The following is a 19,110-nucleotide window of genomic DNA, read 5'->3' on the forward strand; positions in this document are numbered from 1 at the left end:
GATATTTCTAATAAATATCAGAAAATTGATTTGATGCAGTTACTACATGCAGTTTAATCTTAAGAAGAAGCCCATTTCAAAGGGGAATGTTTTCCAAGAACCATGTTGTTTGTGCCGCTTTGAAAGCTGTTCCATGCATTCACAGCCATAAAAAAGAGGCAATTAATATTTTTCTAATTCATTTTTGTCGTTATCACAAGAGTACCACAAAATATTGCAATGATTTTCTAAGTCCATATGGTCCACTCCTAGTTCAAAGCATCGATCCTGAATTTTAAACTTTGAAAACATCATTCAGTACATTGTCTGCAAATGTTGAGCCCAGTTTGCAGTTTGGCATAAGGCCTGTAGAGGACGCTAACCTGTGAAAGAAGGTTAGCGTAGACTTTGAATTCGTTTGCTGATATTTTGTGTTTGATATTCCTTTTGATTGGTCTCTTTTTAAACACCATTACTTCATATATTGGGGAGTAAATTTAATTTTACAAAGACTAGACTAGACTTTCACAGCAGTGGAAATGCAGATTTTGATTTATGTTCTGACTGTCAAGGTTAGTAGATCTACTGGTGCCAAAATTTGATTAAAGAAGACCATTTTCAAACCTATAATGCAGACAGAAATAAGAACCAGTTTGTCTCTGATTTAGTTAGTGCATCTGCTTTCAAGTTCTAAGGTTTAAAGTACAGTGTTGCAGTGACACTGTGGTGAACGGGTTCTAAAATCATCTTATTTTAATCCTAAAACGTCAAACCCATAAAACAAAGTTTATATCATCATCATCATCTCACCCTTTGTTAAAGATAAACTCAAAATAGAAACATTTGTGGAAAAGTATATCCCAATAAAAATAAATACAGAAAAAACATTAAAAAAAAACTACAGCATTTAAATGGGCAGAACTTATTTTTACCATTATAGGAAGTGAACCAACAGTAGCAAGTCTAGATTGCTGATTCATTGCCTTAATCTGGTTAGTGCACATTAATATGGCAGTTTGGAATATTGGTATAGGCTTAAATGCAACTAAAAAGTAAAAAATAAACAGAAAATAACTAACAACACAGACAGAACAAAACCTAAACAACGCCGTGAAACATGGAGAAAGGAAGTGGCTGCACATGAACTGGTACCGTGACACACAGAGGATGGGTCAGACCACACATCTTCCATCAGGAGACAAAGACAGGCCCAACAAATAAAACATGTTCAATGAGATGCAACATGTGGAATATTTAAAGCTAGGTGTAGAAGCAACTCAAAGTCCAATGAGATCCAAACCCAGAGATTTCAGGAAGAACAGCTGACTTCCAAATAGGATCATCACTCATCTGGGCACACAGTGGTCGTAAAGTTGGTGAAATGTGACTGACTGGGTCATAAATTCTCTCCGACTTTTCACACACAGAACCTGAAGCAGTTTGGAATGAGATTTCAGCTTGTGAGATAATGCGAGATTCAAACTAGCTGCGTTTCCATTACAAATGTGTGCAAAACTTTCTCAATGCTCCGCTAATGTCAGAAAATCACAATTTTGTAATTATGGTGTTTCCATTACATAAGAAACACAATTAGAATCACATGTGAATAAGTTTGTTCACGTCATTAGAAACAATACTGTGCCACCTTCTTCCAACTACTTTCTTTCGTCTTCTTTGTGGTTTGCACAAGTGGTAGTTGCTCATGACTCGTAATGCAAAGAACATGCTTCCGTTGCAGTTTTGTGAAATAAACCAATTTCGATACAGCCAACAACAACAAAAAAAACACCGCATTCTAGTGCCAACACTTTTTAGTTAAAATTGAGTTTTTTCAAAATTGCCGTGATTCCATTAAGCTAATTTATTATTGAAAATTCAAATTGCTCTATTACATGGTCAATGGCAATGCGGCTACTGTAACATTTTATTCCATGCATAACATGGAAACAAAAGTTGGTGTGGGCAGTGGCGGTTTCCGATATGGGCAACAGCCCAGGGTGGCATTTGTGGAGGAGTGGCATGAGCTCTCACAGCATCACACAGCCTAGAAAAAAGCTGCGTCTCTTTCAAACGTATTGAATCCACAGCTCTTCTCTGAAATCGTTGACTGCAATTTAGAGTAAAATTTGTTGTTTCACTGAACCACCTCAAACTTATTTTCCTGTTCCCACCTGGCGCTGACGTGTTTTGAATGATCAGATCCTGTGTGGACAGGATTTAAGAAGCAGAGGGAACGGTTTCCTTGGAAACACTTTCAGGTGGCCTTGAAAACGGATGTCTAAATCAGTTAGGCAGTCTGAACGCAATCTGTCTCTGGGCAAATCAGCATCTAACACAATTATATGGCTATCAGGAACGCTGTGTAAGCACCATTTTTAGTTTTGTTTTGGGTGTTGTGGTATTAACTGATGTTATGACATCTTAAAATTACTCCTGCAAAGTGCAAAATCTCTAAATGTGGAATGACCAATTATCTCTACGCACCGTTATTCTCCCATACTGATAAAGTTGTGAAAACAGGTCATTGGCTGTTTTACTTCAGTGCCGTTCCCAGTTGAAATCTTTACAGGCTGATGCTGTGCTATAAAAAGCTCCACGTCATTTGTAGATTTTACTTCTCTTAAAACTAGACAGGTGAACTCTGTAGGAAGTGTTGTTACAGTCAGTGGTTCCCAACCTGGCTGGCCGCCAGGTTGGGAACCACTGACTGTAACAACACTGTAACAACACGACCTCCTACTGGCCGTAGGAGGTCGTGTACAGTCGCACGTGTATGCAAGGTTTAAATAGTTTCAATTAGATTTTCACAAACACAAATGTCACAAGAGTTTAAGATTTGCTGCTATAAACAATAATAGTATTGCATCAGTCAGTCAGTATTCCTTGAATTACCCCAAACACGCAACCAGGAAGTCAACAAAATAGAAAGCCTGAAGAGCTACAAAGAAAAAGCCGGAAGGCTTTTCTATTCTCTAAACTGCCCTCTTGTTTTGGCTTTAATAAAAAACAATTTATTCAAATTGACCAAGAGGAACCAATGGCGAGTCTTTCTTGACACTTTTTAGCAACTCAGTAAAAGGGATAAAATTGCGTAAATATTTAGTATCCTCGTGTGAAAACAAAGACCGACGTGTTGAAAAGTGAATTAGAAACATTATGATAACATGCAGCATTATTCAAATGATTTGTAATATTAGCTGACTCCTTCACCGGCACATAGATTGTCTCCTGCTTCATGCTTTTAAAAAAATGTAATTGCATTTTTTTAAATATGTATTTCATAGAGCTAAAACTTTAATTGAATTTTTATTATGGAGAGTAATTCAAATGAAAATAAAAATACATTCGCCTGTGATTAGTAGATTAGAATGCAAAAGATGTAACTCATGTTACCAAGTGTCCAAAAAGAAATATGGGACTGTCAAATGTCTTTCTGCTGAGCATCATCCATAGTGATCCCAGATTTAAGTTTCTAACTAAAGTTATCATGTCTAGCAACTGCTTCAAGTTAAAGGTTTTACCAAAACTGACGCAAAAACGGTTGGGAACCACTAATCCACATAGTCAGAAACAGACAGTAAATAACTAACGGGTCAATCACTGGCATGCTGATTACGTCCAAAATATCTCTTTCTAATGTCTGAAATGAATTCCACATCTGCATAACCTTAGTTTTGTTCTGTGAACGTATAAGTCTACTTAAGATTATCAGCACAATTCAGCCAAGATCAGTGTCCGAACCTGGCCTTGGTTTACACCACAGAATACTCCCTATATTCTATGTCGCAAAAGAAGAACATAAATGCCACATTGCTTTGACATCAACAGTCTCCTGAGTCAGCTCACTAAAAGATTTTACCCTGATATAGAAAAACAGAACATTAGCATGAAGCAGAAAAGAAACAGGAACATAAATTCACTGTACAGCTACAGATAAAACACTGTGGAACCAAGCAGCTGTGGATGCTAGTCCTGAACAGAAAGGGTGGAGAACAAAGTCACAATTAGAGATGAAAAAGTCCGTCAAGATCTGTATCGGTTCTGATGTTTAAAAAAAGCCTCTAGATTAGTTATCTGTCACAATGTGCCTGAACAATGAGGGCAGATCTATTCAGTGTAGTTCTATACTTTGCCCCCTGAGCGACGTCATGCCCTGTTGCTTATTTTACGTTATATTTCAGGGTTTTCCTCAATGTGTTATCAGTCTGGCTTTACTGCCCCCCAGCCCCCACCAGGCCAAGCATTGTTTGTTTATTGTTTATTTATTTATTATAGGGGTTTTTTCATGTTTGCCTTTTTAAGATTTTATAGTTACTGTTTAGGTATTGTTAGTAATGGATTCCAATAGCACAATATGACCTTGTGATATTTTCAAATTTCCTGTCAACTCTAAACATTTTTAACTAGAAAAAACGGTAGCGCAAGTTTTCTGGCAGAAACCCTGAATTTATAATTCCCAACCACACTTTCTGAACCATCTGAAAGAACGACTGTTGCAATTCATTTTTAAATGTTTGACCATGGTAGTCAACATATTGTTTTTGTCACTTTCACTTTCTTTATTATTTATTTTATATTGGCTGTAATGGTGCATTCAAGTGGGTGATTTACATTCAAAGTCTAGGTGGAGGCACGTCGATGGCCCGTTGCGACACATTTCAAGCATCTAGCGTGGCGCGATTTGAACCGTTTGACGCATCAAGCCCTTCTGATGCGTCAGACAAAATAGGTCGGCAATGGAAAACAACAGCTAGAGCGATTTTGACAAGTCTGATGCACCTGCACATAGACTTTGAATGTAAGCCAGATGTGAACGAAAGAGCGAAACATTAGGTGTAGAGCAAACTGTTAAGCATTTGCATTCAAAGTCGTTGTTCCCAGATCCATTTCAATATTTGATAAAGAAACACATGGAAATTATTTCTCTTCACCAAATAAATTAAAAAAAGGTGCAGTAATATCTAGAAGGACAAGTACAGCTGCCCGTGGTGGTTTCAGTGGAAAATGTACCAACCCAAAGAAGAAAGCAACAGAAGGAGCAGCCAGGCAGACAAGGGGGAGTGATCAGGGTATGTGCATGTGTGTGTCTGTTGGGGGTGGGGGGACATCATGTCCAGGCCAGCTTGCGGGACAGCGCCTGTTTGAAGCACTTGGGGTCCACTTCCCCGCCAGGCCACAGGGCTCGCTCCAGACTCACTAGAACGTTCTGGTGACACTCCTTGATGTTGACTGGGTACTTGGCTCTCAGCAGCTCATAAGCAGCAATTAGCCTCATGTTCTGCTTCACCATCAGGTACTGGATGATGCACATGGGCGCCAGAGAGAACCCGTCCCGGCAGTGGACCAGCACGCGCTTCCTCTTCTCTGTGGATGCGTTTATGCACTCGTTGATGTCCTCAAAGCAGCAGTGCTTCAGAGCCGGCCGCTCGTCAAGCGTGTCCGGCATGTCCCCCATGTCCACTTTGAGGCGGGACCAGCTGTGCCGGGACCCGCGGGAGCAGGTGCAGGGGATGAGGCTGAGGGAGGGGGCCGGCTCTCCGGGCGCGCTGCTCATGTCAATGATGCTGTCGATGTTGTTGCGGCACAGCGTGCGGCCATTGTATGCCGCATTCAAGTTGCCCACATAGATGTAGTCTGTTACTCGGGAAATGACCGGCTCAGAGTACTGGAAGTGTTCGGGGCCGCTCCGTTTGGGCTCCAGCACGTCGGGGGCCCGGGCCCCGGCCGGACCCGTGGCCGCTCTCCGGCTGTAGTTGCGCAGCTTCTTGGAGCCCGAGCGGGATGGTGGGTTGGAGTCGGACTCAGAGCTGCTGTTCCACGGAGGGGAGAAGAGAGAGAACCGGCTGGAGGATTTGCTCTTGCTGAGGGTCTCCACGGGGGGGCTGGGCAGGCAGGGGCCGGGGCTGGACAGAGAGGCCGAGGCCGACGCGCAGAACATGGAGGCTCGTTCTAGGGAACCTGTGCTGCTGGCCGCTCCTGCACTGTGGGCCAGTTCCATCTGGAAGAACACACACACATGAACATGAACCTCCAGTCAAAATCCTTCATTCTGCTGCCAGTGGTCCTGTGTGGCCATTTTTGAGCTTTACATTATGTTAGAATGTTATTCCTTCATCAAAAACGTACCTGGAGTTTTGTTTTAATTCTTTCAGGCATGTTCGGAAAATTCTTGAATCTCCCGTGGCAATCATTAGGAGTTCCTAAACATTCACTCATACAAAGCTCCTCCCATTTGCACAAAGCTCCTCCTCTGTAATCTGTAAGCCATGAACAACTAAGTGCAAGAAATAAAGGACCGAAATATTTCACTCTGTGTGTGGAGTTTTTTTTCTATATGGAGTTTTACTTTCTAAATTGAATGACAAAAAATATTGAACTTTTCACAAAAATCTATTTAGTTTAGATATTCCTGTAAAAAAAAGAAAAAAAAAATTAGTTTAGATATTCCTGTAAAAAAAAGAAAAAAAAAGTAGACTGGCATATTAGTAAAATCCTAATGAGAATTTTTTACTGTTTATAGTTTTTTGGTTTGTTTTGTCCAGGTTTACGGTTTTCCAAGGAAAACCAAACCAGCTTTGTTTATTGTCTGTACCTGAGCTTTGAGGTTGTTCTTCCACTCCTCAGTCTCCAGAGCCTTGAAGCGGCCGCTGCTGTCGGAGGAGACCGACGCGCACAGGGGCCGATGGGCTCTAAGGGGGAGTTGAGGAGTGAGGGCCACAGGGACATGCCTGGCGTTAGTGTGCTCACTCCTATTCATGGCTAGATCAGGACAAGAACCTGTAATACACAAAACATACATGTCAACCAGTGAGGACAAGCCAACCATAATGAATAATCATTAAAATGAAAATGCTGTGCCAGTCAGAAAGCTTAGAAACCAAAGAAACTAATATTAAACCAATGACAAGCAGTTCATTTCCTAACAATAGGTACTCCATTGTTGTAACTTAGTTGCTATATTTAGAAACTTTTCAAACAAAATAAATTGGCATTGGCCAAAATTGGAATCGGCAAGTCAGGCTTTTGAAAGATCAGTTATTGGTGATCGGGAAGAAAAATGCAATCGGTGCATCCCCAAAAATCATAAGAGCAACGCAGAAGTGACTGATCCACATATTAAAGAATTTAGCAGTGTAGAGTATTAAACGAGTTAAATATGTCAACTGACGTTACAAACTGTTTTTCACAGCTGCTTGTTGCAAGCTATGAATCAGAATACCGTAGATGCAGTCGTACCAGCTATGGTCAGTGACAACATGCAACTTTATACTGGAGTTTTGAAAGCATAAAATGAAAAACTTTAGACTGATCTGATAATAATAGGTATCAATGGAGAAAACATTTTTTAGCAATTTGAGAATGTAGCACATTAGCATGGAATATTTGGTTCAGGAAGGATTTTCGCTTTTATCTGTTTTGGGGTTTTTTATATTTTTTTCTCTCACAATAACAACAAATCTGGCAGTTATTGAGTATTATGGCTCCAAATGTTGAGGCTAAGATGTCAGCATACTTTTTTCCCCCTCTAGACAGGCTGTAAATAAAACATCAAAACAAAATGCATCATGTCGCAATGAAACATCAGGAGAAGCAGAATAAAATATGGATTTTACAGAAACATCAGCTGAGCTACAGTCCGCCTCTCTTCACTGACCAAATGTAAAATGACTATCAGGTTTATCACAAGTCCAAGGAGGACAATAACTCCAGGTGTGAACAGCATCACAGTAAAAACTGACCATTAGTTGATTTTAAGATAATAAATTCCGTTTTCATTTGCTTGGCAATATTAGGAGATATTAAAACATGGGCTGGGACTCGTTCAGAAACTTGTGTGTATTCATTCAGGCCGAGGAAATCGTGATGAATTGCAGCTCTGGATCAGGCTATGAGCTCCAACATCTGTCGGTGTGACAGGTCACCTTGCTGCTGGGAACCGACTCAGAAACCACAGAACAGTCCTCTTACCGATTCTCCCATCGTGTCTGCAAAGCACCTTCGGATTTCGAAGTTCGTCAGCAGTCAGTTCTGGTGTCCACCCGTCCTCGGTGTCCATCTTCCGCCAACCGCAGCCAGAGGAACATCACCGAGGCTCGGTCGGAACGTCATCTTTGCCAGGCCGATCAGCACTTCAGCTGCATCTCACAAACATCGCTTCAGCCATTAGCAGCTCGGTTCGCTGCTAGCCAAACACACAGCTAACTCTCTGGGAGTTGTGTCAGTCTGCTAGTGCGGTTGAGGAATTCGGGTTAAAATGAGCGAAGACATGCTCACCAGCAGCCCGGGCTGACATGAGGGATAAAGCGGTTATATCGGTCCAGCTGCCGAACGAGGGCAGAATGCGCACCAGCTAGCTGCTGCTGGTTGGTGGATATGGAAAGTCAACAGGACCAAAAAACTTTTGACTTTTCACGCGTCCTTGAGGATGTTGAGTAAATCCTGTTTGGGCGCGAGGATCAAAAGAACGTAGAAAACAATGAAAATATAGAAGACCTAAAAAACGACCTGGAAGCACTTATTTTATTAGTTGCTTGTACTTGGATTTTTTAAAGTTAGTTTTATGCAAGATAAAAACCAAATCTGCAATAAAAAATATTGTTTCATATTGTCACCTTACTGAAATTTTGGCCTAAGTAATAGTAAATAATAAAATAAAATTTGTTAATTAAGTAATAATAATAATAATAATAATAATAATAATAAAATCACCACCTTTTCATTGTCAAAGAATTAAGTTAAAAAAAAAAGAAATTTAGGCAAAAACAATGACTTAGGCCATTATTTTAGGAAGGTGACAATATTTACTTATCAAAAATATTCCAAATTTTAGCTACAATTTTATAAAGGACAGCCAACAGATTGTGAACATTAATAAACTCGGAGTTGTTTATTAATGGTGATATATCTGTTCACCATTAAGAAAATTTTACCCTGGTTTAATATGGCAGCAACCAGCAATATCAAGTGTTACAGGAGGTATTTCTCAGCGTTATGAAAAATACACATTTAAATTGTATTTCACAAATGCAGACTATACCAAACAAAAAGGATAAGTTGGAAAAAGGAAAGGGGAGAAACATTAAATGTATTGGTCTGGAGGTTTATTTCCAAGTAAACAAGACAAGCTTGAAGTTCCCTAAGTATTGTTGAAAAGCAACAGAATATTTTGGTCATAAACCAGCAACAATAAGTTTCCTCTGAGTTCCATCTGTTTATCCAGTCACAATTTGAGAAAGAGAGATAAAGCCATCAGTTTGAGATAAAGCCATCAGTTTGACATCAGCACTATGCATAACATCTGCATCAGACGTTTCTTCATATTCTTTTCAAAACACTAATGGTGGACATATACCAAAGACAGGAGAGATGGTTTAACAAAGTATACATGACACACTTTTTACATTTATTTATTTATAAAAACTGAAAATATATAATTGGAAACAATATATTTTGCTTTCTCTTTACAATCATGCTGTTATATAAGACCATAATGAAATACATTTATGTTTGTGTTCGTACCTTCATAAAATGTGAAAGCGGTCAGGAGACACGAATGCTTGAAATTTGAATGAAATCGGAAATTTGGATGAGCTTCCCAAAAATCCATGCTTCATAACTCAGACACATCATTTGACCTGATGAACTATTTAAGGAGATTCTCTTTGTGTAAACCAAAATCCAAACTCTGGTTTGCACAGATTTTGCACGAGAATGTAACCAGGGGTATTTTTACACGGATAGAATCTGATATTACAGAATTGTTGAGGTATTCTTAATGTGATCGAATTTTGTTGCCCAAATGTGAGTCCTACATGCATATCCTACAGTGTGATCAACATTACTGATTCACCAGAAAATATTTTTTCAGAATACTTTCCTGTCTATTTAAAATGTTTTTTTAATAGTTTATTTTCTTTAACTTTGTTGGGAACAGGGATTTTCCTTTTCAGTCCCAAGCTGGCGTTGACCTGCTCAGCCGACAGCAGGCTGTGCCACTGAGCGACCGGTCGCCGCGGGTTGGACAGCATGTCGGCCCAGTGCCTCAGCTGATTTCCTGTGGAATCACAGCCCAGGAACAGTTTTCCCATGCTGTCGTTCCTGCTCATGGCATCATGGTCCCAAACTGAGATCACCAGGTTCACCCTCTGAAGACAAAAACAAGACCAGCACTGAGAAACAACAAATAAATGGGGCCTTTATTTTCGATATTGACTCTTTTGGCAATATTGAAAAATTTACATATCTGATTGTGCTTTGTGCGCATCTCAAAAAGTCAATATTTCAAACTATTATAGATTCAAGATGGGATTTATCAAAAATAGTGTGGATAGCTATTGTCAAAAAGGCTAGGCACCTTATGACCACATGACTCTATGTCCAAAGATCTAGGAGTAACTGGTGTCAGCAGTGATATATATAGATATATATATCAAGCAATCAGTCAAGTTTATTTGCATAGCACATTTCAGCAACAAAGCAGTTCAAAGAGCTTTGCATCATGAAAATACACATACAAAAAAATACAAAGTTGTGGAACACACAGTCAACAATTGTCAAGTGGCATTGTTACACGTCTGAATGTTGATTAATGTTTCATTCCTGATGTTTCAAAAGCAACTCTAACCTGGGGTTTTTTAGACTAAAGAAACTCAGTGCTTTTGGCTGTTTTACAATACAGCAATAAAGCCATATTCATTAATTAGGGTATGTCTTACAGTGAGGCTGGTTTGTCAGCATAAACATAACCTTTAAGCAGACATTAGACATTTCTCGCTAACCTAACATTTCTACATTAAGAATGTTATTTTATTGATCTGATTCAATATTCTAAGCTTAAATGTGTTTTAATTAACTATAAGCAGTAAGTCATCATAATCAACAAAAATAAAGACTAGCAAACATCAGTCTGTGTGTAATTAATCCATGTCATGTATTAGTGAACTGAATTTAACTCAATGAACCTTTCAATGATATTAGAAATTACCGAACCTAATTAATTATTCCCACCTGTATTTGATCCAGTGACACATCAAAAGTAAAGGACTCGTTGAAATAGGGGTTCAGACTTTTCTTCTTAATAGATGTTATTCTTTTTTTCCACTTCCTTTTGTCCAAAGTCAGCTGTACTTTCACATACGGATCTACATGAAACAAACAAGTGGAAGAAAATCAGAGAATTTCTGGTACCAGCAAATCTCTTTATATGTCATGGCTGGCAAATTGTTCCTGTCCCTGAACAATACACAGCGCTGGAAGAGAAACACGTCAGCAAGCTAGTCTTACACAAAAATTTGATTAATTAGCTACAAATTAATCACTAACTCTTAGCATGAATGCATAAAACACAAGGAGATTGCTGAGACTGAAAGATAGGTTTGATATTGATTTGTTAAAGTCTAACATGTTCCAAAAAGTGTTATAAAAGGCTGTTGTCAACAATATCAGAGCTTATTTATTGTAGATTATAATATAATAAGGGTGAATATGTTTAGTTGTACCTGAGCTTCCTCCCAGGTCCATGCTCTTTAGGTCTTTGGCCTCCAGGATCACCACGGTGAGCTTGCTGCTTATTGGAACATAACACAGAGAGAAGCAGATCTCCCCTAAGTTTTCTTCCTGCAACACAAAAAAGTCACAACAAACTCTGAAAGTGTGTTCATTAGTTTTAGTTACACTTATTTATTTATTTTTTTACACAAACTGAGTGCTGAAACCATATTTAACATGCATTGAATAAAGGCTAATCATACTTCACTATGTGTGTAGTGAGTCTATGTACGTATAATGACTTGTTTTACATGGCTGACAAAAAATAGGGCTCTTCTTTAGCTGTATTTTTTAATTTCCTACTTTTCTCTTTTGAGAAAAAAAAGCGTCAGAAAATGAAACCTCAAACTTGGCGGGCTTCGCCAGGTCCTGCCACTCCTCGATGACGTGATTCTGGTCGATGTTGCAGAGCTGCACCCTGAGTTCGCCGATGATCTCATGTTTGGTGAAGCGGTTGAAGTCAAACACCTTCATCACGGCTGTGGACTTCTGAAGAGCGGACTTAGATAGCTGCAGAGATAGGAAATGGATTAAAAGAAAAAAATACTTCTGTTTCTTTTTGACTAATTTCAACTAAGGTACTCATCAGCTTATGTAATATCTACTACTTTTCTACACTTTAAAACACTGTGCTATTGAAATACACCATGGGCATTTATTGCCAATAACATACAGGCACAAATGATTCAGATCCAGAGTTAAATGTATGTACTCAGGAGCTCTGACTCTGGAAGGTCTCCTTGCCATTACCCTAATTACTTCCTCAGATTAATCTCCCTTGCACTCTGCAGAAATCTTCATCTTGTTTCCAATCAAGAAAAATGTGTTGGAACCAGATATTTACAAAGGCACAACCTTTTTTTCCCCACCTGTTTAAACTAAAATTAAGATTTTCCTGTTTTTGTTCATTTAAATTTGCCAAATTTATTAATGTTCGATAAATGAGATAAAGACAGAAACAATTCTATCTTTCTTCAAAAGTCAGAAGGTTCTCACAGTAGTTTGCTCTTTCTTTCTGACAAGTCTAGTGGAACTGAGATTTTGCTTGGGATCAAATATTAAAAAACAGGTTTTTGCTGTTGTAACTTAACGCTTGTTGCCATGACACTGAACAAATATTTAACAAGAACCTTCTACCTGGAAGGTGAACTGCTCATTGAAGAAGGGGTTTAATGTGTTTTTGAACACTTTCGTCTCAAAAATCTTGGCCTTGTCAGGGAGAATGTAGACTTTGACATATGGATCAGAACTCCTGCCCAAGTCCATCGCCTTCAGGCTGTCAGCTTGTTTGATCCCCACTGTAAGCTGTGAACAACAACGAAATAGAAAATAAAATGACGGTTTTGTTAAACTGGCTGCTAAAGACAGTTTTAGAAGCAGATTAGACAAGGCCTAATCATGAATGTATATTTTCAACAGACTCTTCACTGTAAACATCTACGAACTGAAGTACCTCGGATAAAGTGGCGTTGTACTCCAAAGAGTAAAGCAGTTTTCCTCTATATTGTTTGACTGAACCGTAGTCAACATCCTCCATGTCTGGCTGAACCTGTCAAAGGAGCAAAGAAAAAATATCTGCTAGCAAGGGTGTGGAAATGAAGATAATCCTCAACTCAGTTGGTTAGAATTCCACTAGAAAGTGGAATGGGGGCAGAGGGAGGGTTTATGTAGGGGAATAATTATATTGTTTGTGCAATTTTAGTCAGGAAATGTGTGAGTTTAATGTTCCAGGTCATTCTGACCTGAAAGAATGTGTGTGTGTGACATAGCAGGTCACCCTGGCCTGAAAAGTCATGAAGGAATTCAAATTCGGAGAAATATGGAAAGAATCGTTTAAAGTGTTGTAAACAGTCACGTAGCCTGTTCAGCCAGAGAACAGGACTTCACTGAGTAAAACATTCAGACACTCACAGATATGAAATCCTATGGTTTTTATAAGTTTGTTACCCCGATTGATTGATTGATTGATTGATTGATTGATTGATTGATTGATTGATTGATTGATTGATTGATTGATTGTGATCACGTTTAGTCCTGATGAGCTTTGTGATAGTAGAGAATTATATTTCACCACTAGGTGGTGCTAGATGGACAGACTTATGAGTGGTGGCTAAAGTGACCGGAGATTTATAATTCATATATTATAAAGTTTTGAGAAAAAATTTAAGCAATTAAGAGTTAAAATTCAATATACAACACATATTTTTATTTAAATAAAGCACACCCTCACAATATTATATGTTTTTACATCAAATAATTTATATGATGCTTTAAGTATCTTTGCAGTTTGTTATGTTTATTTTTGGTCGGGTTGAGTGTTGTGTATGACAGGTGTTTTGTGTGTTTCTGGTTTTGTGTTTTTGAACCAGCTAGCTCTTCTCTTGCTAGCTCAGCTGTTGATACTTGTATTGCTTTTTTTGTTTTGTTTTTCATTTGATTTCTGCACTTCCTGTTTGCTTGGCCACTTCCTTCAGTTGGTTTCCTCAGTGACTGTAATCGCCCATTTTTGGTTCCTGCCAGCTACTTCCACTCGGATAACTTTCCTCTCCAGATTTTCACTTTTCCCTCAAGTCTGTCAGGCTTACATTTGGCTGTGCTCTCTCTATAGCATGTTGGCTAAATTACATCACAGAACTAAAAACTGTACCATTTGTTCTTAAAGATAGAATGTTTTCTTTGACATCCGCTGACCACTAAATTAAGTTTAAGTCTTGATGTTAAGAAAATGGCTTGTGAGAAGCTGACTTAAACTTATCATGAACATAAATACAATTTTATCAGTACTTCCATTACTTAACAACTTCAATGAGTCTTATAAATAAGAGGCTGGGTTGCTTAAAAGGTCCTAGATTACAAATGAGGCAACTAACTTATTAAGTTATTAAACACAGTTTAATAAGTTATTAAACTTAAAATTCAATGTGTCACTCATCTCACATGATTATGTTAAAGTGTGAACTGTATTGACTGTCAATGATCAGTATTACATGAAACCTGTCTTACCAGAGCCGTGGCTGTTTTTCCATCTAACCCCTTCAAAAGGATCTGCTGATCCTTTTTCTGTCTCTTCTTCCTTTTGCAGCAACATTTAATGCAGATGCAGAGGCAACATAGCAGAATAATGAGGCCACCCAGTCCAAAGATTGCATAGATTGCCCATTGCGGCACTGCAGAATGGAAAATGGAAAAATAGTCAGGTTGAGGTTTTTTGTGGTGAAAAGGCTTCTCTGGTTCTGAACATGGTTGGAAGTAACAGATTTATAAATCATAATCAGAACAGCCGCACTAATAGAGACATTAGGTTTGATTCCGGCACAAATCTACCTATATGTGCTTATTGCTGTCTTTAAATTTGTCCCTTGTCCTTCAGATGTACATGAAACAAAACTTCTTGAACCCATGAGTTTGCTCTTCTGTTTTGAAATGCACAAACAAAAGCCCAGCAGCATATGCAGTCCAACACAGTAAGGAACGTTCATCTCAAGGGCAAGAAACACTTGTTTGAAGACATTAATGTTTTGGACATGGGAAGACTGCCGATTTGAAAGACGAGTGAAAGAAGCTATCTATGTTAAAAATGAGAAGCCAACCAAGCAGAGGAGGAGGACTTAGATTTTATCTTTCCAACACCTATTCTGCAGCCCTGACTCGTCCTCACAGACAGTTTTACAATTCACACAGTGGGACATGCAACCATAACAAATGACATGGCATTGTTAGGGACACAGACACTAATCTGAACTGAGGATAGGACCAATGATTCTTGTGTCCTAATGCCCTGTCAGTGACTTTAAAGGTTCTGTTAGTGTGATTGTTCTTACAACAATTTGTAAGCCTGTTACTTCAATGTTCAGACAGAAGCCTTTATGTTGAGTGTTCAAAATGTGTACAAGAAACAAGTTCTGTTGTCTCCTTTGCATTTAGAATCACATAATCTGTGCATTTCAACAGCAAGAAGAAATCCAGTTGTCTTATAATTACCGACTTAAGGTTGTCAAGTCCTGGTTGATCTAAGAATCTGCACCAGCAAACAGAATGAACCTTTTGTTTGCAAAGATCATCCAATTCTAACTTAGGTTATTGTTGTGGTGTTGTTAAACAACATCAGGTGCATAGATCATACCTGAAAGGAGAAAGTAATAGAACAAGAATAAGGAGCAGCTGGTGGTTGGTGACTTACAGGGAATGTGGTCCAGCAGGTCTTCAAAGGAACCAGAAGTTGGATGAACTGAGGCATTGTGAGTAGACATGGTGGAAACGATGTGGATGGGTTGATTGGTGACTATTAGCTTTGACGATCCAGCTTTTGTTTGAGCCCATGATTTTGATGCTCTATGTCCCCGAATCAAAGATCTTGATGGCTGATGGACTGCAGGCATTTTGAAGACATCTAACAGCAAGAGATATAAAAAAAAACTTAAGACTCTGCTTCACACATTAAGAAAAGATAATGGCAGTTATTTTCCTTAATAATTTATAATTTCATTCATATGTGTCTTTAAATGAGGGCAGTCCAACCATCATTAGAAAAAAAGAATTTAAAAAGTGGTAGAAAAGAAAGCATGTCTCTTTAAATCTAGGATTTCACTGTCTGAGACATACTAGAAATCATACATTTTTACCTGATTTTACAATTGTTTGCACTAAATTCAAGTATGCTAAGATTCCTGGTTGTTTATTAATTATTAAGTATTTATTTATTGTCAATATTGTGGCAATCGTATGGCCATCTTTAAAAGTGAAAACTTTGGTAAAACCAGCACCATACATGCTAACATGCATGGTTGGAATTCCAGTCATCAGCCTCCACCCTGAATAATCAACAAGCAAACCATTAACCTGTAGTCTGATCAATTCATTGATAAAATTCCAATAGAACTAAACTCTTTAAATAATTAATCAAAAGATTTTGAACTAGTTCTTGTTTTTGTTTATTTAAGGGACACTGCACATCACATCACATGCCAGAGTTAGCCATAAAGGCTAGTTTTCATCTGTTGTCCCTCCAGGTATAATAAATGAAAATACAACATATTACAGTGCAATATACAGCTTAACTAGTTTCTTCCAAAAAAAGAGAATAATACAAATAATAAATAAATAATAGCAATTTTTATTTATAATTTAGTCTTCACTTTTATTATGCAGATCCTGTTTTAACTTGTTAACATAAACCTTTTATTTTATTCTCACCATATTTTAAAATTCTAGTTTGTTTTTTTTAAATAGTAAATTATGTAGTATATGAAAGTAATACTTAGAGTGATTCTTTGAAAGAATGAAATATGATGATGTTTGTTAACATGTTACAAATGATATTAATACAACTTAAAATCTTAGTTATCCATTATTTGTGTAAAAAATGGAGGAACATTCACACCTTCTGCTCCTGGTTAACAGGTGCGTCTATGTTTAAGGTTTTACAAAACAATTTCTTTTTCCTCTCTCCAGTTGTTGACAGTCCTAAACTGATTCCTCACAAGGGAGAACAAAAAATACTTAACATAACTACTAGAATTTTTTTAATTAGACAAACCCAACCTATTCTAACTTTTTAGCAGCTATTTTCTCAGTTTCTATTCATACAGCCAGTAAACTCCCATGTGAAATAAACAGTATTTCATAAAATAAAACCAAAACTAGGGAGTAACTTCAATGTAATACTCACTTCTGGGTTTCATAGATAAGTCCACATCTTCATTTTTCCTAACGACTGCTTCTGAGGTCTCTCACTCTGAGTAAAAGAAAACTTGTGTCAGAGTGAAAAGGAAGGAAGGGACATTTAACGGCTGAACTGCAGGAGTCTAAGCATTTAATCAAAGGGAGGAAATGTCTCCTTCCTGCATTTACTCCCAGTCATGCTCTTCAGTCTAAGTGTACTCAGGAGAATACATCACAAAACATCCCAGTAAAGAAGTTTGCTTTGTGTAATTCTTAGCTGCTAAAGAAACTCTGGCTTCTAAAAGGGTCAATTATGCAGATAAACCTAAAAGTTAAATGACCAAACTCTGTTTGACACGTCTTACTTTCACACTTTGAGCACAGTGACTCGATCTCCCACTAAGTTTTCTCTAAGCATCCACTCTGAGGTTCTTCAGACTTTGTTTTGCCAAGATGTTGAATATTTCTGTTGTTTTATGTAAAAAGAAACAAAAATTGTGCAGGGTTACCAGTCAGGTCTCTCTCTGATAGTTTTTTTTCTTTAACCTTTTTTTTACTGTTGGTCAGTTGCTGTGAAGTGGAACTGTGCCAACAAGCCACTTTTAAACACTAGCAGCAGCTAGTTAAAAATTTAAAAACCTCAAATAGTAAACTAAACTGCATTTCCTGTTTTCCTGTTTTGAGAGTGTGGCTTGCTTAAAAATAGTCTGTAAACACTCGTTGCCAAAATACCTCCAGTGTCAGCTAATCAACATATTTTTCTTACTGGTCTGTGAAATGTTTAAAATAATTTCTGTTTTTATTTATTCCACACTGATTTAATTTATTTTATTTCAGGCATGATCGGTCATGAAACTAGAAAATCCATTTAACCCACTGGGCTCTGGACAAAGAGCCGGGTTTGTGCTGAGGTTTCACTCATCCATCATTTGAAATGTTCCTGTTGGTTCCGTGTTCAGGAGCCACAGCTCTACAAACCATGCATGGAAAGTCAACAGTGTTTCCCAGCTCTGAGGTGATAAAGATGGTGTACCTGTTACTCAGAAATGAAGCGTGTGTAAACTTTTAACTGGTGTTATGTTTTGAACCTGTGACATGGTGGACTAACAGACTGCTGTTGTCTTGGTATTCTAAAAAAAAAAGGCCATGACTGAGCAGAATAAAACATTTTAAAGTCAGTTTATGATCTCCCTAATAAAGTCGCATTTAGTTTATTTTAAATGTTTATTTTAATTAAATTTAAATAAGAAAATATACTTTTGCTCATCTATCTGTCCAATTGAATTTTCTCACTATGGTACAATAAATGATGCTGTATTCTATTCTAAATATAAAGAAAAATCAATATTTGGGTTACCTTTCGATTATAATGGTAAACTACACCAATTAGGTCACACTAAATGATTTTAGTCAAATGTGAAAACAAGTGTAACTGGTGAAATTTTAGTTTTTCTGGATTTGAAAAGTAACTAATAGATATTCTCGGTACTGATCCGTTTTAATGGACTGTAATTACTTTAATGCAACATTATCCTCAATGTCTCTTGAACTACAAACATGTCTGCGCTTACACTGTACAAAAAGAAAGACATAAAGAAGAAAAAAGTCAGATAAACAGAGGGAGCAGAATGAAGTGAGCACTAAAAGAATCATGACTCAAAAAATAAAACCAACATAATACCTGAGGCAGTCGCTCCAAGTTGTGGGATTTTGTTGCATTACTTCATGAATTCAGACAGTTAATAAAAGTGTCAGTGCTCTGCTGAGGTCCTTCATCTTCAGCTGGTTGAGTGTGTTTACCTGAGCCAGCAGCAGCTGCCACACCCTCACCCTGCACCGTCAGTGTTCAAACACAGGTGGAGTTTCAGGAATTCTTATTTAATGAGAGCACCAGAACAGCTACAGCTAACTGGCAAAACAAAC

At 37.9% G+C, this 19,110-nt stretch overlaps 2 protein-coding genes across 2 annotated transcripts; both read right to left on the reverse strand.

Annotated features, from left to right (window-relative positions):
• Positions 1–875: 875 nt before the first annotated feature.
• LOC103149384 (uncharacterized) lies at positions 876–8,495 on the reverse strand. The gene is made up of 4 exons (XM_007568509.2): positions 7,948–8,495; positions 6,572–6,756; positions 2,720–5,977; positions 876–2,660 (listed from the first exon to the last, which is right to left on the reverse strand). Exons 1-3 carry the CDS (start codon positions 8,033–8,035, stop codon positions 5,087–5,089), a joined length of 1,164 nt encoding a protein of 387 aa, XP_007568571.1. The 5' UTR covers positions 8,036–8,495; the 3' UTR covers positions 876–2,660; positions 2,720–5,086.
• Positions 8,496–9,370: 875 nt separating this feature from the next.
• syt8 (synaptotagmin VIII) lies at positions 9,371–18,962 on the reverse strand. Its single transcript, XM_007568510.2, has 10 exons — positions 18,869–18,962; positions 17,195–17,260; positions 15,707–15,916; positions 14,530–14,693; positions 12,980–13,075; positions 12,664–12,831; positions 11,869–12,036; positions 11,478–11,595; positions 10,987–11,120; positions 9,371–10,124 (listed from the first exon to the last, which is right to left on the reverse strand). Exons 2-10 carry the CDS (start codon positions 17,205–17,207, stop codon positions 9,861–9,863), a joined length of 1,335 nt encoding a protein of 444 aa, XP_007568572.1. The 5' UTR covers positions 17,208–17,260; positions 18,869–18,962; the 3' UTR covers positions 9,371–9,860.
• Between the last annotated feature and the right edge of the window lie 148 nt (positions 18,963–19,110).

This window comes from Poecilia formosa, unplaced genomic scaffold (assembly GCF_000485575.1).
Source record: "Poecilia formosa unplaced genomic scaffold, Poecilia_formosa-5.1.2 Scaffold224, whole genome shotgun sequence".
NCBI classification, from domain to species: Eukaryota; Metazoa; Chordata; class Actinopteri; order Cyprinodontiformes; family Poeciliidae; genus Poecilia; species Poecilia formosa.

Coding starts and splice junctions, on each gene's coding strand:
- LOC103149384 (XM_007568509.2), bottom strand. CDS start 8,035: ATGGACACCGAGGACGGGTGGACACCAGAACTGACTGCTGACGAACTT. Junction 6,757..7,947: donor CAGACACGATGGGAGAATCG/GTAAGAGGACTG, acceptor TGTGTATTACAG/GTTCTTGTCCTGATCTAGCC. Junction 5,978..6,571: donor AGAACAACCTCAAAGCTCAG/GTACAGACAATA, acceptor GTGTTCTTCCAG/ATGGAACTGGCCCACAGTGC.
- syt8 (XM_007568510.2), bottom strand. Junction 12,832..12,979: donor ACAACGCCACTTTATCCGAG/GTACTTCAGTTC, acceptor TGTTGTTCACAG/CTTACAGTGGGGATCAAACA. Junction 10,125..10,986: donor TGTCACTGGATCAAATACAG/GTGGGAATAATT, acceptor TTTTGTCTTCAG/AGGGTGAACCTGGTGATCTC.